Source organism: Elaeis guineensis, chromosome 11 (genome assembly GCF_000442705.2).
Source record: "Elaeis guineensis isolate ETL-2024a chromosome 11, EG11, whole genome shotgun sequence".
In the NCBI taxonomy this organism is placed as follows: Eukaryota; Viridiplantae; Streptophyta; class Magnoliopsida; order Arecales; family Arecaceae; genus Elaeis; species Elaeis guineensis.
This window is the reverse complement of record NC_026003.2, coordinates 117972067-117995284: the sequence shown is the minus strand read 5'-3', so window position 1 is coordinate 117995284 and position 23218 is coordinate 117972067. Positions and strand designations below refer to the sequence as shown.

Here is a 23218-nt window from a genome sequence, read left to right as displayed (position 1 = left end):
CATCTAACATCTTTCAGTTGAGATCAGTACCGTTTTTCTCACCTTCCAATTCAAAAAAAAGAATTCAAACATCCCAAAGAGAGCGACTCATGCATGTTTAGACAACCAGAACTGGATGTAACTAAACTCTTGCACGATAAACTAAATCACCTGTATGAAGGCATGACATGAGATGTCTTGGTGGACTTGCCTGCTCCACAACTCAGACCACCAGATCACCATCACACAAACCTATAATTGACCGAACTTAAAGGCATCCAATGCGATCACCATCCATCAAAATGCGATTCCACATCAAATTGCACAGAGGAATTGTCCGACCAATTTAGTTTTTCTGTAACGAGTCAAAGAGAACCGTAGCAATCGAGGTGTTATTTGTTCTTTCTTTGGAGGCTCATCTCTTTGCCAAAAATTGCTAAGTTCTTCTGACAAAGACACGTGCAAAGTCACAGCATTTTGAAGGAAATTGCTACGAGGGCAATGTTGGTTTATGCATCTCCCCTTTAAGATCCTATTTGGCTAAGCTTTCTGACTCCCAGAAAGTCCTTTCTGGATTTTAGAAAGTATTTTGGAGTGATACAGTGGTATTTGGTAAAAATGTCATGAAACTGTTTTGGCTTTATCAGAAAAAAATACTTTCTAACAAATGTCGGGAAGCTGTTTTATTTTTTTCAAAGTACTTTATCAATATGGTTACCAAATAGTAAATAGCTTTTTATAAAAGCTCTACTACCAAAAGTTCTACTTCTCAAAAACTCTACTTGCAAAATCTTCAAAAGCTCTACTACCAACAGTAATTTCAAATAGAGCCTAAGCATAATCAAAGCATAACCAAGGTTCTTCACATGACATAGCCCCAATCTTAAAGAAAGGCCATCAAGCAAAATGTTTTAACTAACTAGATAAGTTGTTAGGGCAAAATCTCTAAGCATAATCAAAACTGATGCCTATCGCTTAACTAGCTATCTAAGAATGGTCATTAAGTTTTACCAAAAAAGAAGAAAAGGAAAAAATAAAAAAGAAAATCCATAAAGTAAACAGTCATCTAATTGCTGAGCCATAAAGCTATCAAGAACTACCACCCAGCTAATTGCATAGCCAACTAGATACCAAGAACTACATCTTAGCTATCAATCGCAAGGTGACCTACATGAAAACTTGAATGATGTATTAGCCAACCGATTCTTTAGGATATTCCAAATATTACAATCATTTATGATCTAATCAAATATTTATCATTCTTTTGCGATTCATGAATAACTCATGCATGACACTCTTGCAAGTTGTTGATTTAAGATGGATGGGCTAATCAAATATTTTAGGACTAATCAAAGTTAGGGTAAATTGAAGTTTTCCCTAAAATATTTTAAGACTAATTAAAGTTGAGAGAGTGAAATTGGACTAAAATTAAGGAGATATTTGTGTAATTTATCCTAAAATATTTGATTAGCCCCTTTAGTTTTAGCCCAATTTTACTTATACTTCCTCAACTTTAAAAAAATATCAACCTAGCCCTTCCAAAAAAAAAAATTAATAGGAAGCCTTTTAATTTTTTAAGATGTTCTAAAATCATCATACCATTAATCTCTAATAATAAAATGATATTATTTAACTATCATATGATGCTATCAATTTTATAAAATAATCAAACTATCCATATCTCCATTTCCTTCATCTTTCCTCTTCGATTGCTTTCCTTTTCCACCTTCAATGCCGACGTTCCTCCTCCCTCCTCCTCCATCCTCTTCCTCCTCACCCTCTTCTTCTTCTCATCCTCCTCCTCCTCTAAATCCGCCAATAAATCTTTCCCTCCATGACAGTTTCTTCTATCTCTATCCATTCCTTGTCGATGACCCCTTCTTTCTCTTCTCCTTTCTCCTCACCTACTTCTTCCCTCCTCCTTCAAGCCTACCCATGAGCCCTCTCTCTCTATAGTGACTCCTCCATCACCGCCCACCTCACCAGCAATCTTTTCTCCCCTTCCTTCTCTCCCACTTCTCCTCCTCCAAGTCCATCTATAAGCCATCCCTCTTCAAAATAGCTCTCTCCACCTCTATCTTTTCTTCACCAATAACCCCTCCTTCCCCTCCCTCCTTTTTCCTTATAAACTTACCCTCGTTGTCTATCTCCTCCAAATCCACCTACCAGCCCTCTCCCTCCACCTCCACCCATTCATCTTTGACAATCCCTACTTTCCCTTCTCTTTTCTCTTCATCCACTTCTCCTCTTCCTCCAAGCTTGCCCATGACCTCTCCTCTGTGGCAGCTCCCTCCACCTCTATTTTTCCTTGCTGACAACCTCTGTTTCTCTCTCATCTCCTTTCTCCTCATCTATTATTTCTCTTCATTTTTCTCCTCTAAACCCAACCATAAATCCTCTCCCCGCACCTTCACCTTTCCTTCCTCTTGGCACTTTCTCCCCACTCTCTCTCTCCATGACAACCCGCTCCACCTCCATACCTTTCTCATTGATAAACCCTTCTATATAAGCAAAAATATTTTTATCTATTTACATAGAAAACTAACACCATTTGTTAATAAGTAAAATGTATAACCATTTTAAAACATCTTGAAAACTTGATGAACTAATTTGACACTTTTTAGAATCAAAAAAATATTAATACAATTGAACTAAACTTGAAGATGTGTTCCTTTAATTTATCCTAATTTTTATTTACCTATTCAAGTATAACAACTCAAAACCTCATTCAGAAAAACTGACTTACATCTATATTTTAGTGCAAACCAAAACCTCATCCAACAAGGCTAGCTAAAATTTATTTTTTTTGTTCCTTGACTTCCTTAAGATATCCATGATCAAATCCAATCAAACCTAGTCACAATTACAATGATTGGAGCATGGGCAACCTCAAAAGAACAAGTGCTCCAACATGTTATAGATATATGGAGCCAGCCTATCCTGAAATCTTTTGTGATGATCCAAAATCTCATCCAAAAGACTAGCCAGAAGTTATATCTTGAATTTCTTAGTCCAGTGCACAGCCAAAGTGAAATTACATGACTGATCGTGCACTTAAAAGCCTCTACTGGGAAACAACCAAACTTCCAACACAACTGCACCCTAGAAATTAGTCACTTTGCAAAGGCAAAATTACAATTTCTATGTGATGGGCATGTTAAGGATTTCCAAGTAGGTAAGAAATCCAAAATGATTAAAAGAAAAATAACAGAATTACAGATTAACCACATTGATTAATACAATTACAAGAGTGTTGCATGTTAACAAAATCGCATTTCTGCCTGGGGAAAAATGTAAACATTTTTTTTGCAGATACATGTATTATAATACACTCATTGGGAGCATTTCTTCAGCACTTTCAAGTGGACATCTTTACCTGATAGATGACTAATGCCACCTTGCTCGTTCACCTTTTCTATCAGTAGCCTCAGCAACGGAACTCTTGAGAGGGTTTTGCAGGACCCGACCATGATCAGCTTTTTCTACACCACAAAAAGCATCATAGCACTCTTAACCTCCGAGCATGTCAAATAAGCAAAGACATGGAAAGCATAACAGAATATGTGCATGACACTTGCAATTAAGAGAGAAATCAAGATGTAAACAGATATCAGCAGCATCAGCTTTTACAATATGAGTAAAATTTACATGAGACAAAAAGATAATCTTAGTAGTTTTCTTTTAGAAGTATCATCATTTAGCATTGTCTATGAAGTATCGAAATTACTAACAGACCACTCTGTACGCATGACTTTTGTGAAATTAACACATGTTGGAAAACGTTCAAAATCAGAGTAGTTGAAAATGATTTTATATAAAAAAAAAAAAAAGCGGTGAATGAGAGGATGAGATTGGGTTGCCTGCAAATCTGATGGTCCCACCAACCTTCGCACGTGTGAGGGCAACGTTAATCCTGTGCCAATCTCCAAGCAAGGAGGAAGTGCAGGCTCCCGAGTTTTCACTAGATCGTACAAAAGATAATAATATGCAATCCTTGTCCCTTCCCTGCTCAAACAATGCCATATGCGATGTAAGAAATTGGATGAGCCAGGCCAGTGGCACCCAGAAACAAAAAGATTTGGGTCATAACATCAAGTTGAGAGCTAAAATCACCAAATGAATGAAATCAGTCTAATCTTGCATTCTCAACTAGTGGGAATGGGAAAAGGACGATCCAACCCACAATAGACAACTTGAACACAAGCACATTCCACTCAAGTGAGAACGGCATGCCTCAAACTCGACAACAAAACAGCCAGTAACCATCCAATCTTATCATGACACATATATTGAACACAGTTAATGGGTATTTATGCTTTAAATTCACCGTAAACACATAAACAATCGATTGACTGAAATGACAAGGTGGTAGTTGTCAAGAAACTTTGGAACACATAATAATCTACAAGACTTGATGCTTCAAAAATTATCTTACGAGTTCCAAACTGTAACCTGGTATTTGTCGATTGTCTGAACCTCAACAGAAACACCAACAACTTGTCGAATGAGATTGACCTGAGAGTTGTAAGGGGTAATGATACCAATTTCATCTCCAACGATGCCTACCTTCACTAATTCTCTCGTGATCTGTAAAACAATACAATGAATAAATTAATTTCAAGCCCAATTCACTAAATATCCAGAAAGGTAAAGATAAATATAAAAGTTAGAAATAACAGTTAAGTTTCATACCTCTGAAATAATAAATGCTTCTATAGGGTTGTTCACAGTATTGTGTTCTTTTGCCTCCAGAGCAGGCAACTGATCTGAAGGATTTGATTTCAATATCAAGTTCTATTTAGCAGATATATGATAATCAAAAATGAAAATAAAATTCCTACCAACCTGTGTTGATAAAGATAACAGATCTCTTTGGATCCAAAATCTGCATAGTTTAAGAACAACAGCTGGTTGAACAAAAAGCAATGTTGAATGTATAATGCTTTATGAATAAGAGCAAAATGAAGCATGTTACTTCAAGTATGATAAAGGCCAAACATACCATGACAACAGTAAACAGCATCCAATATGCATACTTACACATTGTGATATACGGTCAGCAGATGCATGCAACTTCTACATTGGATACAAAGTAAGTAAATATGCAGTAAAAACTTGGAAGTACAATCCAAATCCATAAAGCAAAGTTCAAAGAAATGCAATAAAGATGAAGAAAAAATTCCATTGCAGGACTGTGGTTTAAAAGGCCTTTAAGTTCATTTTTGCTGTTTACAGATTTTCTTGAGGAAAGACTAAGCAAGCCTGATCACTTCACTAAGAAAATTAAAGAAGAAAAACAAATACAAAGTTTGCAATAGCAGTTCAAGAGGTGAAAAAGAAATAAAGTTCATCAAACTACAGTTGAGAGACTTGACTAGTCCAATCTTTGACCAAGCAAATGATGGAGCAGTAGAAAAATTTTCTGGGAAGATTCGGATGTTTTTTCAACCAAATGGACCAGCAAAATGATGGAAGCCTGTGAATCCCAACAGACTTTCTGATCATTTTTTTCGCAATAGCACTTCTTCAGGAGGTCTGGAGTGTCGTAACATTAATGGGAAGATAAGTTATCTGAATTGCTTGAATGAAAAAGTTCCATATGGATGCACAAAAAGCACAGTTGATGAAGAGAATTGATGATTTCTTCAGTACAATGACTAGGTACACAAAGAAAGGGTACGAACCAATTTCCCTTCCTGAGGTTATCTGCAGTCAAAGCATTTTTTGCCTGATTAGGAGAATAGTGAAAGCTTTGAAATTTCTGGGATTGGGAGCTCCCAAATGAATTGATCAATCAGTGATAGGATGTGTATTGAGTAGTCATTTTTAAAGTATAGATAAACCATTGTTTTCCACTTCTGTAATAGTCCAATATGAGGGAGAAGTCAGGTGCTTGTTTCATGCAGATAATAGTAATGATCAATACGCATGTCGCCCATCTATGCTATTATTTCAGAGCCTTAACCATAGTACATACTGGCCACATGAACTTGCAAGATGGCCATGAAACTCAATGAGAGCTGTTGTTATCTAATGAAGTTGCCAATAAGAGTGTGGCTGGACCACATGCATATGTTTTCCATGATATGAATCTATCACCACCGCCATCATAATCTCTAATCTGCTGATCACTAGCTTCTAATTACACTCGTCCAGAGGTGTGGTAAGGCAATAAGGATCTCCATGTTTTTAGTTGAAAGCCTAAACCAGCCTAGATAAGGACTTGTCAATATGTTTACATAGCTTAAATTTTGAATCTCAGCAATATACACATCCTATATGCTGTGAGATGCAATCATTCACCCTTTCTATGATTCTCTTTATAGTTGTGTAAATTATGTACATATGATGCCTAGTGTGGTAATTAATGATCAGTGACTGTAAATCATGCATGTGTAAACATTTGGTAAGCTCCAAAATGGTATCTTTCCATTCACACCAGAGTTTTTCCTCCTTATATGTCTGCATACGATATCTTTTGACCTAATTGCATGCTGATTCACAAATATTGTGTTCATGCCATGTTTGCATTCAAAATGAAGCCAATTGTTGGAAAGTAGGATTTTAAAAGAAAATTCATTAAAAAAAAAATCCTTTTTCCAGCTGTATCTGTTAACTATTACCCTAGTGATACCTTTCCACCCTATGTATCATCATGGTTGTGCATCATAATGATCTCAAATCCTTTAAATGTCTTAACAAAATCATGCCCGACAATTAAGCTCTTCCTCATTACCATCTTACCAACTAAATCATAACACAAAATCAGTCCCTCTCCTACCTATATAACAAATACCCACTTTACTAAGAAAGCCAAACAATTGGTAGACAGTTTCCTCTCTTAAAGCATCATAAGCATCCATCAAAACTCTTCTAGAATCAATCTCCGATGCATCACAGACAAGAATAGCATATCTCCTATTGCATCCATCAAATCAAGGGTGAGATATTAAGATAGTTGGCACCAAGGTTCATCTCCTCGATATCGGACCCCATACCTATGCCATCCTATTGCGGTGTCGGTACATGGTTAGATATGGTATGACAGTGTCAGTATGGTATGGCATCAGTATGCCCTATACCTGGCAATACAGGGCAATATGGCAAACCTTGTTTGACGCACACCAAAAAAGAATGGTGTGAAAAATTATCCAAAGCTGCAGAACTAGCACCCTTTGATATCAAAATATATGCAAATTACATGAAAAGGTTACTGTGATATGCTAGAAAGGCCAATCTTCTTGCATTTTTTATTGCATTTTTTAGTGGGATGTCAATGTGTTTTGAACACTCAAATATTTTGTCGGAACCATCTAAACAAATATAATGCCCAAGGACATATAAGGAACTTAAGTTGATTGCACATAATACATGCCACATACATAGTTTTAACAGGCACATAGCCGAGCTAGGTTCAGACGGAGAAAGTACGACCCACACCAGAGTCTTCTTTTTGGCTCATGATTTAAACCCAAACTCAACCCATTTGCCAACTCAGGTTAGATTCATGAAAGTTTTTAGACCCAATAGGTTATTTGGGCCAAAACAGTGTTGAGTGTCTTGTTTTGTCTTTGATGGCAAAAATGAAACAACTCAAATACGGACCTCTTGGTCTAGAAAGTCATGCATGGAAACAACTGAGAGAAAGAAGTTGTTGAGGCGTCTATGTCCTTGACCAAATACAAGTAGAGAGCATGGCTATACATGTCCAAAACAGTGGAGCACAAAGCAATAACAGCCCAACCATGAGAACACAAAACAAAAAGGCACTAAAAAAGATCAAGAATCTTGGGCCCATTTCTCCACCATATAGTACTAGAGCAACTTCTCTCTAAAAGGATATTTGAAAAACATCATGTGTATGCACCTGAGACATAGTACCATTACTGCAATGGAACTTCATCTGAAGCTTCATCCTGTAACTAGTAATGAGGGATAGCAATTGGATAGGTCAAGTTGGGCTTGGGCCAACTCAAACTGGGATTAGGTCAAAAAACCTCTCAACCCATACTCATCCCATTTATAATCAGGTTGGAAAATATAGACATATTAATGCATTTATTTATACAAACCCATACCCACCCACCAACCCATTTAAATTTTCGCTCATCAATAATACATACAACTAAAAGGGAAAATAAAACATGACATTCAGCAAGGCCACATTGGGCTTCAAATATATCATCATGATCACAACAATATAAAAATTTAGAATATATGAAAGTCATAAACTAATTAAGGATAAAACTAACTAAATCCAATCTGATATCCTAAAATCCTCTGGTGCATCACGCGTGCTGTACATCATTGTCTATAACTTTTCTAAATGAATCAAATCACATGAAAAAATTGGAAAACAATCAATCATGTGAGGTCCAAGAGCAAGTTGGTTCCTGATGGATCACCACGGGTGACCCATCAAGTCAGAGGCTAAACCCAAACCAATGCACTTATCATCAGGTTGATTTGGGGTTGAACCAGAAGGAATCTGATTACAAAATGCCCCTATGAACCAGGTGGGTATGTGTGCATTGGCAGGTCCAGGTCAGAATTTGCCGCATCTTACCATCTTTTAGCCAGACAACGTGCATGATGTGAGTGTGGCAAGATAATTTTTTGGAGTTCCTCCCTCACTTTACCCATAAAAATATCTTAGATGTTCACCTAGACCTTCAATGATAGGTAGATCATGGATTCTACTCATGCCTCTTTGGTAGACTATTGGTGATCAGTCAGCGCCCAACCAATGACTCTTGTCTCTTGAAGACTTCTTCATTTAAGCAAGGTAATATCCCTCACTTCAGTGAAAAGGACAACCATTGAGCAAGCCTCACTGTTGCAAAAGTTGATTGACACCATCGTCCAATCTCCAAATAAGATGCAAGTCTGGTGCCGCCATTTGTTTGCTACATGGTCGATACTCTAGTGTATTGCAAGCATTCATGTACTCCATAAGATGTTCATCATTAGAGTACTAAGTAGCAACCAATAATTTTTATTTTTATTTTTCATGTGAACAAAACATGTTCAGAGAAACTCTCATTTTTTACATGTCATTGCCCATTACATCCACAATCTATCACTTCATAGCATCCAATCTACTAATTAGCTCCAACTTTTCTTGAAGAGATTCTCTATTTTCTTTTCCAAAAAAAGGGTTGAGCAAGTTCAATCTGCTTGCATTTAGAGAATGAAAGAGAGTAAAAAGGAAAGAGAAAGAAAGGCAAAAGATGAAAAAGAAAGAGGATAGAAAAGAACAGAGACAGAATTATACAGGAGGGAGGTTACTTGGAAAACATCATAAATAGAGCAAATAACTTCCAGGAAGAAACAGTGTAGTCCAGTCCACCAGCAGAAAACAGATCTGGCATGTGTCACTTCACACTTTCATAAGGAGAACCTTTTTAAAAGAAAGAAGAATTGGAAGAGGAAAAAGGAGAGCATGCTTAAAAAGAGTAGAGATGGAGAATTTGGGGCATTCACCAGCCTTCCTTTCATATAGTAGATGTATGTCAATCCCCCTAACAAGAGAGAAAGAGAGAGAGATCAACTGCCAACAGTTTAATGCTCGCAAGGGTGCCAACTCATTGAGTTCATAAAGTCACTAGATATTGGATATCAATGACGACAGTTTGATCCCACCCTCAACTCGATTTCAGTCAGGCCTAACTCTGTCCTAGTTTCAGAAAAATTTAAAGAAAAAAAAGCTCCTCTAGAACATAACTGAGTACCACTACAAATGCCATCACCTCATGTAGGCAGCAAATATGCAGTAAGATCTAAAGAGAAATACTTTAGTGCTATTAATATGTGCTAGAGATACAATCACATTCTACTTAAGGCTGCTCAAGTGATAATTTGACTTGTTTGATCCACAAGGATATTAAATTGAGACCATACTTGTTATAAATTTTCATTAGCTTTAAAGTTTTTTATGTCCTACTATAGTACTATGGATATTACCAGTGGTTGTGATCAATTTCCTATCATGTTCAAATGCCATTCCCATGAGAGAATGATGGGTAGAAACCCTAAAGGCTTGACTTGTAAATTTCAAATCTGACATTATTTTCATGAAAGAGAAAGTTAAATTGGTAACTCTATACCATCAATCTTGCAGCATCTTTCCCTCCAACAGTATTTTATTGAGTATGAATCCATTAAAAAAATCAACTTATTATAGAAGAAAAAACATTTGAAAATGAAGAGCTATTAGAAGCATTGGCACATTTGGAGCTCTTGAGAACCATAAATTCTTAATTTCAACATTTCTTGCATTGATGAAGCATGTCATAGTTTATAACTCCATACAAGAAACAGAAACAAAGTTGATTTTCATAGTTTATAATTTCATACAAGAACCAGAAAGAAAGATTATTTTACCTCCTTTAGCCACAATGTGATGGTTCCTGTGCTAGAAAACTTGAGCTCGGCACTTGCTATCTCAGATGAACCACAGCGTAATCTGTCCCCATAAATTAATGCATTTGACAGTTCCATTATACCAGCACACATGCGATACTGAAAGCAAAAGGAAGACCTAGCTCATTAGCTATTCTAGCTTTCAATATCAAGCATGAAGAATCAAGTCAACTTTAATATAAAGAAAAGGGAAACATAATTTGGAGAAACCTGGCACTGCAAGGCTGAAATTGCCTCAGGATGTGCTTCTGATAACCTGCAAAATAAGCTAATGCCCATTCCATTCTCCCGAGCCTCTGTACTCTAGGAAAGCAGCAAGCAACATCTATTCAGATGAAAAATTCAAGAAAAAGTTGGTATATAGCATGAAAAGTGGAATGAACCTGAACAAGTGGAGGAAGCTGGTAATGGTCCCCGACTAGAACAAATATTGAGGCAAGCATCAAGGGTCCTAATGATACCTGAATGCCAGAAAGCATATAATATGGGAAGTTAATAGGAGAACTGAATAGCTATTCACTATTATGGTTTTGAATCTTCTACCAAACTTATTTTCATGGGTCATAACCAGTACACTATAGCACAATTACAACTTTACATGACAAAATATTTGAAAAAATAAAGTACATCATATTGAACTTAAGGGTTTGTCATCATTACACAAAAAAAGCAGAACATTTTCATATAGTTAGTGCCTCTATACCATAAAAGGAAACTCATCAAGACATCAACAACATCAAGCAAGCAAAAGAAACTCACAGTATAAGCCAAATCTCAATTTTTGTATTTTCTATCTATGATTTTTTAAATCAAAAAATTTAAATGTAAATTGAATGGTAGAAACCAGAATGGCTGAAAAAATTTAGTGAACAAGCTCCAACATTGCAAATGACAGACTTTCGATGTAAAGAAATATATTTAAAAAAAAAAAACTAAATTGAATTCAAATAGAACAATATTTTTATATGATAGAACATTAGTATCACAAGAATCTGAAATTCCACAAAAAATGATTGAATTGCTAAATAATATATATTATTATAAAATCCTAAGTTCATGGTTGTTAACAAGGCTGTCAAAAGATCCGAGCTGCTCGAGTTAGGCTCAAGCTGCTCCAGGTTTGCTCGAGCACAGGTAAAATGTAAGCTACATCAGCCTAGGTTTGAGGATAATCTAGCAGAGCTTGAACTTGAATCTCTAGCTCAAAATTAATTTCAAGGTGAGCCTGAGAAAGGCATGGCTTGATGAGGCTCAACTCTATAGGACCTGAAATTGCACATGCAATGCGTAAATAAGTGTATGTGTGAATAAGGGTTTCGGTATGGTGCTTTTAACTTTCCTCAGGTCCGTGATCTTGACTATACATTCAAGAATGAAGTGTCTAACATGGATGACCAGACCAAAGGTACAGATCATTAGAATTGGATATTTTGTAATTAAATCAAAATAAATGTCTCTTCTCTGTCCCTAACACACCCCCCCCCCCAAAAAAAAAAAAAAACTCTCCTAGCCTTCATCTATGTTGGTTTCCATCCTCAGAATCTCGATCAGCAATAAGAAAGGGTCATACAGTAGCAGCAACAGCGATGATGGTGGTAGTCATGGACTGAGCCAGATAGGTGAAGAAAGGATTTCATGGTGTAAGGAAGCAATTGTCGGGGCAATTCATGGTGGAGATCCAGGAGACCTAGAAGAAGACCCATATTTGGCTTAGTGATCAGCGATAAGAAAGGGGCGAGCGGCAGTTACCACCATGATAGCAATGGTCATAGTCAAAGCCCAATAGGTAAAGTGCAATTCCATGATTTGAGGAAGCAGCCATGATGCAGTTCACAGCAAAGATCCAGGAACCTTGGAAGAAGACCCACATCTAGCTCAACACCTTCGACTCCGCCAACGATGCCGCTTGCACCTACGGTGCCACCCCCTCCACCTTGTGCCACCCCCTCCTAACTCCTCTTCCCTCCAGCCCTCATTTTCCCTCCACCACTGCTGTTGCCATTGTCGGATTCCCCTTCCACCACCACAACCATAATCTAACCTCTTCTCCCAAACTTATATCACTGCAACATAGAGTCCTTAAATGGGCCTCGGCAGTCAACATCACCCCTCACCCTTCAGTCCTCCTACCTCTGACGTCCCACTAACTTGCCGCCAACCAACTATCAGAGTAATATTGGGCCCAAACTCAACCTAGTGAGCTTGTGGGAGAGGGAGGAGGCAGTAACGCACCGAAGCTCGACCAATTGCCACATTTTTCCTAGTATACCCTTTAACAAAGAATGGTTGGGATCATCAATTGATTTCTATGCAAGAACAATGTAGAAGAACCATAGCAAAACCCTTAGAATAAATGTACCAGCTGATGTTTCACGTAGTTACAGTAAGAAATCTGAACCCTGATGGTTTTCCCTTTGAATTTATTTAAGGCTTGTTAAATTTTGTTTAGTGAATTTTGGGAGGCATATTATATTTTAGTTTACTTTTTATGTTATGATCTATGATATGGGGGATAACATTATAAAGGTCATTATTTTGGGTGCCTGAACATGTGAATCAGATATGCATCAGCCCATCTCCTTTCCATACCATTCACTTTGTGTTTTGAGCCTTACATTTATTATCATTCCATCAAAGTTCGTTTTCCCTATGCATCATTATCTATTTACATGTACTTCATAAATACACCCATTTGTATAAGACTTCCCACCACTGTTTATGTTCAATCAACAATTTTCAAAATTTTCTAGGTTCGTCCTTTCATTTTCCTAGACCCTACATGACAAATCTTTGCATTTTCGTGAACCACTATGCTGGAGTTTTACATATAAGCCCCTTTTATAAACTTGTCTTGCGAACCTTGCCACTTTAGTCTCATATGTTGGAGAGAATTTTAATGAAATTCTAAGAAGCTTTCCTCTTCACCGCAACATTTGTGATTGTTCTTCTATTTTTGGTTAGAGAACTTGGGCTATTGTTCACTATTTGAGGAAACCCTCGGGCATGTCAAGGTTCATGCTTTTTCATAAGGCTTTGATTAGTGGGATATTTAAATCATGATACTATGATGAACTTCAATTTGCACTTCAACCAAGGTCTACTCAAAAATTTATTAAACTTTTATTCCACCATAGATAAATTCAAGTCAATAAAAGGTCTACTCGTTTCAGCTCAATTTAAGGTTATCAAGCCAATCAAAATAGGCTTGTTATCAACTCAATTCAAAAGTTCAGCTCAACTAGGCTTTATCAAATGATAAATCAGCAAAGCTTGATATCAAAACTTCAGGTCCATATTAATTTGCGAGCTTGATCAGACCCACATTGAATCATGGTTGGCTCAGCTACACCCTAGTTTTTCCGAAGAAAATACATGAATCCCAAAACCATGAGGAAATATATTTATTAGACCATTAGAAGATTTATATCAGGTCTCTACTCCTAGTAAAGTACCTAGTGCAAAAGAAACTGGAAAAAAATGCTAAATCAATTTTTCAGATCAAATAGCAAAAAATGCAAGGACTCAGTCAAAAATATGGATGTAGTTACAAGTGAATTTTAACTGAAGAGATTTCAGCAGAGGGTTTGAGTGATTTAAAATCAAGAAACCACATTTCAATATTCCATCATTTCTTCTTTAGTTATTAAACCATGTGGAGCATTCTAACACAATGTACTTGATGGCATTACCTGATTCAGTCTGATTCAGTCTAACACAAAGCCATACATATGAACCCAATGATGGGTCTTGTTAAGCTTGATATGCATTATTGATGAATTCCCTACTAGCTTAAGCTTCTAGCATTAAGTGATTAGTTAACATGGCATCAAAACTCGGGTTGTTAGATATCATGAGTTCAAACCCACTTCACATTAATTATTTATTTAATTAACCATGCAATGATCTTGATTCCAATCACTATGGTTATTATCTCGAATCATTTCAGTCACTGTGGTCACTTTGTGAGCATGATTCAAACTGCACGTGAGGAAGCACATTAAACTTGATATACACTGATGACTAGGGCTGGAACTGGGCTCAGGCCAGCCCGAGGCCCATTGGGCCTGACCGACTTCGGTCGGACTTTGAGCTAAGCCCGAAGCAGTTCAGGCTAGACTTGGACCTAAATATAGGGCCCGTTTTTTTTCGAACCAGGCTCAGGCATACTTTTGGACCAACCTGGGCTTGGCCTGGGTCCAAGCCCAAATTTCAACCTGATTAGTGGTCTGAATATCCGGCCCGAGCCTAATTCCCTACTTAAATTGGTTTAGCCTGATTACACTGCCTAAATGAGCCCGAGCCTAATCAATCAGCCCTAATTGGTTTAGTCAATTAGCCTGAAATATATGAGGCCTTGTTCCATGTGATCATGTTCTAGACCTTTCCACGTTCTCACTTCATCTATTTTTAGCCCCTGACCGTCTACATCGCCACTATTGCCTCCTCATCCACCATCAACGGAGATCGGGGCATTTGGTGAAGTCGAAGAAGATCTTGGGGTGGCAGGCCGAGATCGGCGCCAGTGACCTAAAGGACCTGATGAAGTCATGCCCGAGACCTGAAGGGACCGAGATCGTGCCTCACCCACTTTTGCTATGATCTTTTGCTGCCGAGTAGCAAGCATAAGGGAGGGATTGTCGTTGTCATTATCCCGAGGAGATCAAAAGGGTTCGTGGTGGCCATCTCCACCGTGCATTTTGGAGTGATGCTCGAAAGGGCTGAGGAAAGGAGACGGCGGTGTAAGGAGAAAGGGCTTAGTGAGGCCACTGCTTCATAGGTCCAGCACCACTATGAACACACATGCCAGCCACAGCCCGGCCCGCCTCTCGTTGGTACCTATTGTAAAGGCCTAGGCGGTGTTCCACCACCTTTTCGGCCATATTGTCTAGGCTCGTGGGCTCATCGAGGGGGACGGCAACGTCACGGACGGAGATTGATGGAAATGCGGGGATGCTCACCACTGGAGAGGCGGGTGGAGGCAACATGGGAGAGGCAGAGGTCAACGAAGCAAAGGCAAGGGCGTCGGGTTGGCCCAATTGGGCCCGAAGCCAGAAAAATTATTCCAGGCCGAGCTTGGGTAGGGGTATGGCCCGATCTAGTTCCAACCCTATTGATGACCAATTTCTTTTGGCTTAAGCTTCTGGGACCATATAGTTAGCTAATAGGTTCAAAAGTAAATATGATGAGACACATAGGATGCAAATCAAAGAATGGTTCAAATAAGTATCAGTAAACTAAATTGCATTAATTGGATGGTTCAAAAATCAGACACATAGGATGATATTTTCTATTTTTTATACAGAAAACTAAATTCTAGCATTAATTGGATAAATTGCATTGGACATGAATCTAGATCTTGGCAATAGTTGCCTAACCTACTTGTTGAGCAAGCTTGGCCCACATTTCGACCCCATCAAGTTGGGTTAAGCTCAAGCTTATTTGAAAATATCATGACCATGTCTAACAACTAAACTAAATATTTATGCAATATATTATGTCAATTATTATGTTTCAGAATCCAACTTTGATTCCTAAAAGTTCCCATCTCCCTCACAGAAATTCTATCCTACAATTACCCAAAGGCAAGCATCCTAGACCCAATAACTCTCTCTTATTATCTATGACCATGAAGAACCTCTCACAGTCCGCTAACACCATCTTTAGATCCCTCGAAGCTTATGCTACGAACACCATCTCCATATCTGCCCATTTCTCACCACAATCACCACCATACCCATCATAGCCCATGACCCTCCAAGGCAAAGCAACCATGGTGAAGAATGGACCCAAGGAGACATAGGAATCAATCAAGATGAACCAAGCCTATATTGGAATTGACATGTTCAAGGTCATCTTGGTTACAAACCTAGGACTAGGCTAGGCTCAAGAAAACACAGTAAGAGTTGATGTTGGATTCTAGCCCAGCTCAAACACTACCCAGCCTATTTGATGCCCGAGACTACCCAAATTCTTTATTAATCAGTTCATATTTAGAGCATCATTATAAGAATGTGTTTTATCACAATATTAGCAATATAGATACCTGGCAAGAAATAGCATCATTGCAGGATAAGAAACATTAGATGGTTATATCGTATAAAGAGGAGTATGGAAAGTTAGGAGCTGCAAATATTGACAATAAGTTGGAAAGGCACCAACTGAGGTGTATGCTAACGCACAAGAAAACACGAAAGTGTTGATAGAGAGATTGGGTGCAATTTTGTTAATGATTAGAGAAAGAAGAAGGAACAAAATCTGAATGAAATTTTCAAAAAAGAAAAACACAAGTCGGTGTTTATAAAAATAAATAGCCCTTGGGATGAGAAATTTATAAAAAGAAGAAGAAGCTAACCTTGATAAAGAAAAGTAGATGAGGCTAAGCAACTGGATTATGATTTCTGCTGAATACATATGTATGTATGTACGTGTGTGTGTGTGTGTGTATCCAAATCTAGGGCAGCATTATCATCGAATTTGAATTAAAGATCAAATCAAGTGGTTTGGAATTTCAGATACCAGTTGCAATCTTAAAGATATTGCATGAAATAGATCCAATAGCTGGAGAGAGATCAAAATTTAACTTAAACTTCCAGAATATGATGTCAATATTATATAGCAAGAACCATCTGCATGAGCTTCGTAAGCAAACACTGCTAATTTATTATATAACGATATGCTCTTACGCAATATCCACCAAAAACAGGACCAAGCATGTAGTCATCATCTTTATATAACTACCCTATATGCAATTTTAAATATACCATGATGAATTACAGTATGGAGAATAAAGAAACAACTACCATTATGAACTGCAGCAATGAAAAAAATGCACATACAGGCAGTGTGGTTTGCCCAGCCTCATCCATTATGCAGATGTCAAACCTCTTATTTGCTAGCAATGGATGATTTATTCCCAAACAAGTCACTCCAACAACTCGGACATGTTCCATCCTTTGCTTAATGTCATCTACAGACCGTGAGCCTGTTTCTGTCAAAAGGAAAACCATCACACATACAGATCATGGACAGTAAGAACAAACAAGAGTTCAGGACATATATATGATATAATAATGAAAAATGGAAAACAAACCCACCAGAAAAGCAATGATCACGAATATCGTTATGCACAGCCTCATGCCTTCCTATTCGTATGAAGTCTATTTCCTACATAAGTTCAAGCTTTGTGAGAACAAAGATTCCATTAGAGAGAAGCCCCTCCAAAGCTAAACCAGCATCTTGAGAAAACAACCGCAGCAACAAGAATAACGATAATAAGCAATGATCCTTCTAGAGTGCAAATTAAATCAATACACAGTTTGCTAGTGTGACAGAACTCAATGATGCATACAGGCAGCTGTTCTGAGAGAAGAAAGATACAGATAAACCCAAACAAAACCAAATTTTTAGTGTCATCCTTTAACACTAGAATGACTTTTAATGGTTTATCTGCACAACCAGCACATATCTCACATGCATTGACAAAGTGAATAAAACTTTCCACATGGTTGCAAAGAACTTGAAATAGGAAACAGAGAAATTTCTTTAACATACAACCCAGAATGTGAGAGACATAAGCTATAGAATCTATTTTTCTGATGTGTTCAAAATATTGGAACTTCAGAATATATGACCTCCCTGATCTTACTTACTTCTCACTTCAATTCCACTCCTATGATACCAAAAATGATCTTGTCAAGCATCCCTTGGCTATCAGTTTCATATCTGGACTCACCAAACTTCATAAAAACTAGAATGACTTTTAAATGGTTTATTGCACAACCAGCACATCTCTCACATGCATTGACAAAGTGAAATAAAACTTTCCACATGGTTGCAAAGAATTGGAAATAGGAAACAGAGAAATTTGTTGAACCTACAACCCAGAATTTGAGAGAAATAAGTTATAGAATCTATTTTTCTGATATATTAAAAATATTGGAACTTCGGAATATATGACCTCCCTGATCTCACTTCTCACTTTTCCACTCCTGTGTCACCAAAAATGATCTTGTCAAGCATCTCTTGGCTATCAGTTTCATATTTGGACCATCCAAACTGCGATAGATTGTGAGGGGTTGTATTCCATAAAAAAAATTCTCCATGATTCAGACTTGACATTTAATGTTAGTAATGTCTAATTAACAAATAATTCATCATCAACAAAATAAGAACCACTACACCAATTCGTCAGTAAAACAAAGATATAAAGTAGTAAGTTTGGCCCTTGATGTTCGCCACCAGAATTGGGAACTCGTGTATCGCACGTAGCTACTTCTTAATCAAACAACTGCTCCTTTATATATGATATTAATGATCTTGATATGCCTATTTTGTAACTTTCTTCATAACACTCTCCAAATCAGCTGTGGTACAGCCATGGTTAACAGCACCAGTTGCAGTACCTGTACCAGTACATGCTCATATGGTGTCGGTACCCAGCGGTTCTTGATACCAACACTCGATGTGCCTACCGTACCATGTATCAGTTTGCTAATGGTATGGTACAATATGCCTAATAAGGCCAGAACAGTCTGGAATGGTACAGCACTGTTTTTGAAGGCCAGCAGGAAACATGTAGATCACAAAGTTTGATGACTTCATACTATCAGTTGCTGGCACAAAAATAAATTTCCATATTTTACCTCATAAACCATACTTATTCTCATACACTGTTACTTTTATTATAATTATGTATTTGCATCCTCTCACCCTCAATCAAGAAGTAATAATGCAGCCAATCATTAATAGCAAATATATCTTTAATTCCACAACTTGAAAATGGCTTTTGTTAAAAGCCAATACCATGACTTTCCATCATATAACTGTATTCGCAAGCTAATAACTCCATCTCTCTCTTGTTAACTCCTCATGAAAATTCAAATTTTCTACTTCAATAAGACCAATTTTTTCCCCAGGCATGTAGTATTTGAAGGAAATCTTTTTTCTCCTTTTTTTTAAGTGGCTGATCAAGCCATAGCTGGGTGCAATAACTAAATGTCCCACATTTCTTATGATGGTCCTATTGAATTATAGGATATCTTCAAGATAAGACATCACTACAATTTCCATGCCTTACTATGAGACTAGGTAGTGTTTTGCATATTCTGGAAGTTTAAACAAACCCTTGCCATTTAGCATCATGATGAGGCTACAACATGATAAATTGCTTAAGAGGATCACTAGATTTAGCTAACATCATATGTCTGTCTTTCATAATTCAAGCCTCTTATTTACAACTATCAACCAAATGACATTTTTCCATACTTTCATCTAAAGCAAAAAAAAAAAAAAAAGCTTCAAGGATTCAACAAACGTCACTATGTAAAAAAAAAAAATCATATCTTTCCTATCATGTATAGAAAGGGGCTCTAAGATGTATTTAGCTACTACATTTACTTGATGTAACAAACAAATTGACAGAATATAAGTTACTGTAATTTCTCCATTATGCATTCACAAATCACAATGTAATAGACAGCATGAACCTCTTACATATAAGATATATAACAAAAATACTAAATGATTTGACAGGAAAAGGAGTGAAGTGTATGAATTTGATCCTTAATATTCAAATAAAAATATTATATCGAGATTAAAAGTGGGGTAATAATCGTTTGTTCCATTCCTTTCGTGTTCACATTTGTCATCCTGATATATCCACAATATATGAAACGCAAAAGGCTGATTATCGTCAAATCAAGTGAACAAACAGGAGTTGCAAACCAAATTTTGCCATATGGAATTGGAGTAACAATCAGGGTCAGTAATCAAAGGTATCAATTCCTGGTATAATATAGTACTTGAACATGAAGTTACAGCCAGCAAGGCCAAGCTTAGACTCTCTTTAAGTCAAATTTAGTCCAGCAGCCTCCAGAGAATGTAACAAGCTAATATGATCTCACTAACTAGTTACCTAATCATTGCTAAACTTGAATCTTAAAATAAAATTCATAATATGATCATCACTATTTTTGTGAAGAAAAAATTATTCAACTACAAATAATCATTTCAGGCTTGGACTAGTTTAAAGCAGCACCTAGCTGGATTGGACTCTTGATGTTTTGGTACAGTCAAACAATGGACCACTAACCTAGCTAGTACACCAATTTAAAAGTATATGAACATATTACTGCATAAAATGGCAAAAAGGATACCACTGAATATCCTTATGGAGTGCAGTTGTGTGATATTCTAAGACTATTGTTGTTGAAGAATTTCTGCAAACAACTCCTTGGGTCATGAAAGATCAGTAAAGAGACTTTGATTTGATGATAACCAGAGCACCAGACCATCTCATGTCCTTGAAGAACAGTTGAAACAAGATCTGATTCCAAAGCAGTAAACAAACAGGAGAGATTTGTTATCACCAACTTCAACTCATCGAGAAATGGTTTGAGGACAATGGCCCATATAAGAAAATCTTATAGTTTTGCCTTCAAGAGTCAATTCTTCCTCGCAATCATTGTCTGACAGCTTTCTAATATCAACAAGGCAAAGTTTGAGCTTCAATAGCTTGCCAAGTTGTTAGTTTCAGAAAGTTAGCACAAGATTTCATACCAAAGATGACAGGTCAACATATTCAGTAATGCCTGACTCAGTAAGCAATTCAACAGCATATCAAGGTGCCTAGGATGGTTACCCATATTTGGTGGTGACCATATATTAAAAATGCTATATTCACCATGCTGTAACCCCTGATGATTCAAGTAATGAATACTAGTTTGATGGAAACATGGACATCAAGGGGGGCTAGGGGGGAAGAGGATTAGATGAATTCCCCTGAGTTCCAAGGTTTAAATCAATAATCATAGAACTTGCCATGCAGTGAGACATTGGATGATGGGCAATCTGGAGGATTTCTTCAAGTGCTGATAAACCACTATTATAGGTGCATTGCCAATCAAGTTTTGGTCTAACTGTATTTCTTCAGCATGGAACTTATCCAACTAAAACATGAATAACAATATTTTGTTATTGAGAGAAAAATGAACTAAACTTCTTGGTCATAACATGCTATATATCACTATGAATAGCTGGAGTCAAAAAGACCTGAGCTTTTAATTTAATAAGCAAATTATCAATGGCTGAATTTGTATATGATGTGAGTAAAATGGAAGCTCCTCGCATCAGTAATGCCTTCACAGCATGCACCATTGTGGATGTTTTGCCTGTTCCAGGCATTCCTAGAATAAGAGCATAATCCTTTGCCGTAAGTATCTGAAAAACACAAGAGATAATGAGATGCATTAAGTACATAAAGTTTCATCACGATTTCAGTAAACTGCTAGCTTATAGCTAAAGTTTCATCACGATTTCAGTAAACTGCTAGCTTATAGCCTAATGCCTAAAAGATTAATTAGTAATGAATTATCCAGTGATTTATCAAAATGGTGGAAAAATTTTACTTTGTGAATGGATCTTCTCTGGTCATCATTCAAATGCTTTTCTAGACGAACATATGATAGTGCTGGATCTTGACTATATATTCCTCCACTTTCAAACCTAGGTGCCTGTAAGAGATAAACAAAAAGTAGAGGCAATGGCAACATGCACAACTGAAATATGAAACAGGATTGCAAAAACAAACTTGTGCTCACCTCAAGGTCAACAATCATCTTCCTCAGATGCAAACTTTGTGAGTCTTGAGAAAACAATTGTATGAGGTTGAATCTTCGAAGTATGCACAGAAACATGAAAGGAAGCATGGGAATTTTGCATTTAGACAGTTCCATCACAAATGCATGGCTGAAGTGATGCACGGAGATGACAGCAAAGAAGGACATGATCATGGAAAATACCTCATGACTGCATACGATGAAGCAGCTTCATCCTTGTCAAGTCGCCAAACTTCACGAATGAGATTTCCTGTCTCTGATGCAGAATCACGCCCTGGAAGCCGTAGACGCCGGGGAAAAGAGACCTTGAATAATGATATAGGTAGGTTAAGTTAAGAAAAACGGAAAGATAATAAAGATGAAACTCTATATTTGTCTCTACCATATAACATATCTACTGTTGTTAATGTTAATGTAACCTGAGACATGAATATTAAACAGCAAGGTCACACGAACAAGGGTTACTTACTGATATATGAAACTGACTAATGTCACATATAACTCCTTTTGCAACTGCAATGCGCCCGGATTCCGTGCTAAGTATCTAACACAATTTTGCAACATATGCAGGAAAAAAATAAGCTAAGACAATTGATGAAGCACTGATACTTTGATAATATACTGATTCAATAGACAAAAAGAAATGGGGAAAAATCATGTAAAGCAACCACTATAATCATGTAATTGAACAAGAGATGACAAAGGATGTTATGGCTTGCTTTATAGTTGAAAACACTCTGTATGGTGAAAGATCATAGCTTAAATCAAAAAGGCAATTTTAGATCAAGAACTCTCATGATTAAGAGAAGACAAAAGTGGCACAATCTTTCTCCAAAACAACAAAGACACCCAATCATCTATTGGAGACTAGGAATCCTAATCTTTTTCTTCTATTAACATTTCCTTGTTCCATCAACCATATATGCACGTAACTGTACTTCTTACTGAAAAATCACACCCAGTTATGGTCAAATTTAGAACCTAAATTGATAAATGCAAGTGACTTTTGTGATTTTGGATTTATTTTGGTTCTTACTTCCCCACCCCCCTTTTAACATCTAAACAACTAACAAAGTTGACAAGCTCTGAAACTCTTCCTCATACACTTCCAAAGAGCATTTTGAGAATAAGGTCTCCGGCAGACTTTCACCCAGCATATATACAAACTGGGGTACAAGCGTATAAAAAGGTTCTGGCCTTTA

General features: G+C 37.1%; 1 protein-coding gene across 8 annotated transcripts in view; it reads right to left on the bottom strand.

Annotated features, from left to right (window-relative positions):
• Positions 1–3083: 3083 nt before the first annotated feature.
• LOC105054320 (DNA replication ATP-dependent helicase/nuclease JHS1) overlaps positions 3084–23218 on the bottom strand; it is a 39376-nt gene continuing 19241 nt past the window's right edge. For 2 of the 8 annotated variants that reach the window (XM_073246113.1, XM_073246116.1), the window contains 15 exons: positions 22486–22560; positions 22200–22321; positions 21999–22071; positions 21807–21911; positions 21451–21618; positions 17496–17565; positions 17238–17389; positions 10785–10862; positions 10612–10704; positions 10363–10500; positions 4825–4864; positions 4672–4745; positions 4415–4566; positions 3840–3984; positions 3086–3461 (listed from right to left, as the gene is read on the bottom strand). In XM_073246113.1, coding sequence (XP_073102214.1) covers positions 3312–3461; positions 3840–3984; positions 4415–4566; positions 4672–4745; positions 4825–4864; positions 10363–10500; positions 10612–10704; positions 10785–10862; positions 17238–17389; positions 17496–17565; positions 21451–21618; positions 21807–21911; positions 21999–22071; positions 22200–22321; positions 22486–22560 — 1635 coding nt within the window. In that variant the 3' untranslated portion in view covers positions 3086–3311. Of the gene's footprint in view, positions 3462–3839; positions 3985–4414; positions 4567–4671; positions 4746–4824; positions 4865–10362; positions 10501–10611; positions 10705–10784; positions 10863–17237; positions 17390–17495; positions 17566–21450; positions 21619–21806; positions 21912–21998; positions 22072–22199; positions 22322–22485; positions 22561–23218 lie in introns of those variants that run through there. The other 6 variants (XM_073246114.1, XM_073246115.1, XM_019853522.3 and 3 more) reach the window with 6 other exon arrangements.